General features: G+C 44.6%; 1 protein-coding gene across 1 annotated transcript in view; it reads right to left on the bottom strand.

Moving 5' to 3' along the window:
• ephb2a (eph receptor B2a) overlaps positions 1–5,000 on the bottom strand; it is a 159,392-nt gene that overhangs the window by 48,265 nt on the left and 106,127 nt on the right. The window contains exon 6 of the mRNA XM_063208414.1: positions 349–684. Within this exon, the coding sequence (XP_063064484.1) occupies positions 349–684 (336 nt within the window). The remainder of the gene's footprint in view (positions 1–348; positions 685–5,000) is intronic.

The raw sequence follows: 5,000 nt of genomic DNA, 5'->3' as shown, positions 1-5,000 counted from the left end.
CATGATCCATGTATTCAACGGCCTGGTTGGTGGTGACGTTAACAAGGCTCTGTATTATAGTCACCCAAAGGGACTCATTGAAAGCGCAGCAAAAGTTACTGATCACATGATTGAACACCTGGTTGGTGTTGACGAGAAGTGTTGCGAGTTGACACTAGTCAGACACGCCACTGACCACAAAGCTATACTATCGACTAGTAAAGTTACTGATCACATGATCCATCTACTCACCAGCCTGGTTGGTGTTGACGAGAAGTGTCGCGAGTTGACACTAGTCAGACACGCCATTGACCACAAAGCTATACTATCGACTAGTAAAGTTACAGATCACATGATCCATGTACTCACCGGCCTGGTTGGTGGTGATGTTGACCGAGGAGAAGTGCGGTGAGTAGACGCTCTGGTCTGACACGCCGTTGACAGCCTGGATCTCGAAGGTGTACTGCGTGTGGGCGAGCAGGTCGGAGATGCGCACGCGCGGCTCCGTGAGGCCCAGCTGCCGCGGCATGAACTGCACGTTGTCGCCGCAGCGAGTGCAGGCCCCGCGCCCCGCGCCGCAGCTCTTGCAGATGATGTTGTAGACCACGTCATCGCGGCCGCCGGACTCGCGTGGCGCGCCCCACTCCAGGCGCAAGGAGGTCTCGTTCACGATGCTGATGACTGTCTGTGGAGCCGAGGGGATGGCTGAGGCGGAGAGAAAGATAGAAAGAGAGAAGAGGAGGGGAGGAGAGGAGGAGATAGGGAAGAAAGAAGAAAGAGATATTTAACAAATAAGATTTTAAAGTCTCATGAAGACAGAGGAGATGAGACGTCTTTGCTGGTGATGCTGGAGATTATGGTCTGCAGAGCCGAGGAGATGGCTCAGTTGGGGAGAAAGAGAGAAGAGGAGGGGAGAAGAGTTGGAGAAAGGGAAGAAAGAAAAAAGAGATATTTTACAAATAAGATTTTAAAGTCTCCACTCTAGATGCAGAGACATGTTGCTCATGCTGGATATTACGGCCTGTGGAGTCAAGGGGAATGCTGAGGCAGAGAAATGGAAAAGGAGAAGAGAGGGAGAGAGATAAAAGAAAGAAGAAAGATAGATACGATACAAATATGATGTACAAAATATGCTTAAAAGTCTCTCGAAGACAGAGTAGATGCTGGAGATGACGACCTGTGGAGCTGAGGGGATGGCTAAGATGCAGAGAAGAGGAAAAGGAGAAGAGAGGAGAAGAGAGAAAAGAAAGAAGAAAGATAGATAAGTTACAAATATGATGTACAAAAATATATTTAAAAGTCTGGAAGACAGAGGAGATGCTGGAGATGACGACCTGTGGAGCTGAGGGGATGGCTGAGATGCAGAGAAGAGAGGAGAACAGAGGAGAGCAGAGGCGAGAGGAAAGACATCAGAAAGAGATACATTACAAATAAGATTTCAAAATAGATTTAAAAGTCTCACGAAGACAGATTGAGGAGAGGCTGGAGATGCTGGCCTACTGAGGGAATAGTTGCAGTCTGGAGAGAGAAAATGATGTTACATAGCAAAGTTACAAAATGAAGTGGATTTAAGATTGTGACAAGGAGCATATATTGTCATGGAAATAGAGACGGCCTGTGGCACTGGAGTGAGAAAGTGAGAGTGAGAAAAGAAAGAAGAATGGAGAGGAGAAGAAGAGTAAAAAAAGAAGAGAAATTAGAAGATAAGTTACAAATTAGATTTGGAAGTAAATGTAAAAGTCTGCCGAGTAGAGAGGAGATGCTGGGCTTGTATGATGTATGCTGGAGATGACTGCCTGGCGATGCACCAAAGAGATTACTGATGGAGAAAAGAGGATAAGTTACAAATGAGATATTAAAATTGATTTAGTTAAAGTCTGACAAAGAGCATGTAGTGACATGGAACAGCAGGAGGTATTGGAGATGCTCCTTGGAGATGATGGTTAGGTGAAACCAAGGAGAAAGATGTGATGGGGATAAAAATTAGCTTTTCAAAATAGATTTTAAAGTCTGAAAAGAAGTTATGGTGAGGGGACCACCGGCGTAGTGGGAAAAAGAGGAGGAAGAAAGAGGAAAGAAGAGAGAAGGCAAGTTACGAATAAAATGTCAAAAATGGATTTTAAAGTAGCATAATCGCATGGGACAAGAAGAGGTGATACTGGAAATTCACACTGAAAATTACAATTTGTGGCACTGAGGTGAGAGAGGAAGAGGAAGAGGAGAGAAGAGAACTTGATCATAACTTTTCAATGTCTTGAAAAAAATATCCTCTGCCATGGAGTAGAGATGCACCGGATCCTGATTTTTAGGATCCTCCCGGATACCGGATCCACTGCTTAAGATCCTGCCGGATCCGGAACCGGATACCGGATCCTAGAAAAGGGTTTAAACTAGTCTACTCGCACATGTGGGCCCTTTTTATTACGTTGGCTCAAACTATTTTTTAGAATCATTGGCTTATTGCCACACTGCCTGCAACGTCCGCTTCCAAAGGGCTTTCACTCCATGCAGTGATTGGGGTTGTGAAACACTGACTGAAAAGCCTAGGCAAGAGATGCACCAGACCCTGATTTTTAGGTCACATGCTGGATACCGGATCCACTGCTTAAGATCCTGCCGGACCCGGATCCTGTGAAAAACCCTATTATCCTGCCGGATCCGGAACCGGAACCGGAACCGGAACCGGATCTGGTGCATCTCTACCATGGAGGAAGAAAGGAGTGAAAGGTGAAGAAATGATGATGATGATGATGATGATGATGATGATGATGATGATGATGATGATGATGATGACAACAACGACAACGACGGCGATGATGAGGTGAAAAGTAGGGAAGGGGATGAAATGAAAGACAGACAGGAGCAAATGAAGAAAAAGATGAAGAAAGGAGAAGAAGAAGAAGATGATGATGATGATGATTATGACAATAACGATGATGATATCTATGATGGTGGTCACAACAACTACAGTATGCTGATGATGTCAATAGTGATGGTGAAAAGGAGGAGGAGAAAGAGGGAGAGGAGGAAGAGGAGTAGGAGGAAGATTGTTAAGAAGCAGTTGAAGGAAAAGTACAGCCAAGCATTCACTCTAATGATGTCTGGCAGCCAGGCATTGTATTTATTTAATTTCAGACGGGATTCATGCTGTATATACACACAGATAGACACAAATGAACTTCTAGCTGTCCAGACACTCTAACTTGTGTTAGAGTTACCCTCATTGGCCTTGCCTCAGGAGGATATTAACGTGTTGGATGTGGCCTACATTCCCCCTGCTCTTTACACTACTCATCTATGGTCTTTTTTCACATAAAGGCCACTGTATGCTCTCTGCAATGGCAATGGTCGTCTCATTTACATACTCAGTAGAAAGTAAAACGTTTTATGTAGTGAGTGTGGTGAACATCCGAAATAGGGAGGGGACGTGTTTTATGAGTTTGTCCTCTCTGATAATCAAATTTTACTGCCATGCCATGGCTTGGGTCATCCTACCTGCGGAGCGAAAGAAAAAAAAGAAGAAGAAAAAACAGGAACAACTTCATCAGGACAAACAAAGTAATGTAAGAAGAGGTGAGGCCATATTTTATGAGTTTGTGCTGCCACTTTGAAATACAATTTACGCTAATGGCTGTGCTTCCTATGCTGAACTCAGACTGCGGTACATTCTGTGCATACATACATTCTCCAGGCATTTCTTATTTTTAGCTCTTAAAACAAAATGTATTCTTTGCCTTGTCTTTATCTATCTGTTCTCCTGTCTCCATTCCCTGTTTGCTGGATTCTGTCTCTATCTCTTCCATCGCTATCTCAGCTTTGTTTACCCAGAAGGGAAGGAGTTATTGCTGTGTGCCTACAGTTGTGGGTAAACTTGTGGTTTCCGTACACCTGCCAACTGTGTCATGTGTTTTGGGGTCTTCTCCTGTCTCCAACTACGTTGACGAATTGCAAGCTTGTTATTCAGGTGTTTGAGTTGCAGTGGAGTTTTGGTAGCCCCTAAAATGGATAAAACTCCTTTTATACCATATGTTTGTTATAGCCAATGTTTGTGATAGCCAAAATCACAATTACCAAGTGCAACATAGGTAATGTCTCCAATGTCGTAATACATACAGTAGATGTGTAGCTATACTTACGTAACTGTGGTTACATTTCAGTTGTAGTTAGTTTGACATAATGATATTGCAGTTATCAGGAGAAACTGGGCTATTTCTCTTCGACTAGGCGGTGACTAGGGGAGTGCTCAGGAGCACATTTTTTTGGTGCACAAGTTAAGTGACGTTTCCAAGCACCTGCGATACGATACGATACGATACGATACGATACGATACGATACGATACGATACGATACGATACGATACGATACGTTTATTGTCAGTTTTCACTGAAATTCTTTTTGAAGCCCTGAGCAACACTCATACACATCACATCACATCTTCCTCAGTCTTCCTCAGAGTCAAAAGGTTTTTAACATATGCTGAGTGCTCTGGTCATCCCTGGGTCTAGTCGAATAGAAGCAGCCCAGTTTATTTCCTGATTGTACTGTCCTCTACCATGAGCACCAACTAGGCCTAAAACACAGACATCATTTACTTCAACATTGCAGTTATGTTTTTTTTTTCCCTGCGAACAGCAAAGAGTTCCACAGCCGGAGCAGTACACAGTGAGAGCCACGCTAGCATACTAGTACACACAGGCACCAGGGGCAGAACTATAGGGGGGGGGCAGGTGGGGCATTTGCCCCTGGGCCCAGGGCCCTTCTGTATTGGTGTTGGGGGCCTTATTGTGACCATGGCAGGCCATATGTGGGGCCCTATCAGTGTTTTGCCCTGGGGCCCTGTGTGCAATTGTTTCGCCACTGACAGGCACAGTAGTGGCCTGAGGACAGATCCAACGACATTAAGGCAAGCAGTTTAGGGTGCGATGATGAAATTACGACGGATCGTGCGTTTACTGCACTCCATTAAACAGCAGGGGGAGATAGGAGTTATTGTGCTAGTGTATCGCATTCCTGGACAGCT

The sequence above is a fragment of the Engraulis encrasicolus genome, chromosome 10, assembly GCF_034702125.1.
Source record: "Engraulis encrasicolus isolate BLACKSEA-1 chromosome 10, IST_EnEncr_1.0, whole genome shotgun sequence".
In the NCBI taxonomy this organism is placed as follows: domain Eukaryota; kingdom Metazoa; phylum Chordata; class Actinopteri; order Clupeiformes; family Engraulidae; genus Engraulis; species Engraulis encrasicolus.
This window is presented reverse-complemented; position numbering and strand designations above follow the sequence as displayed.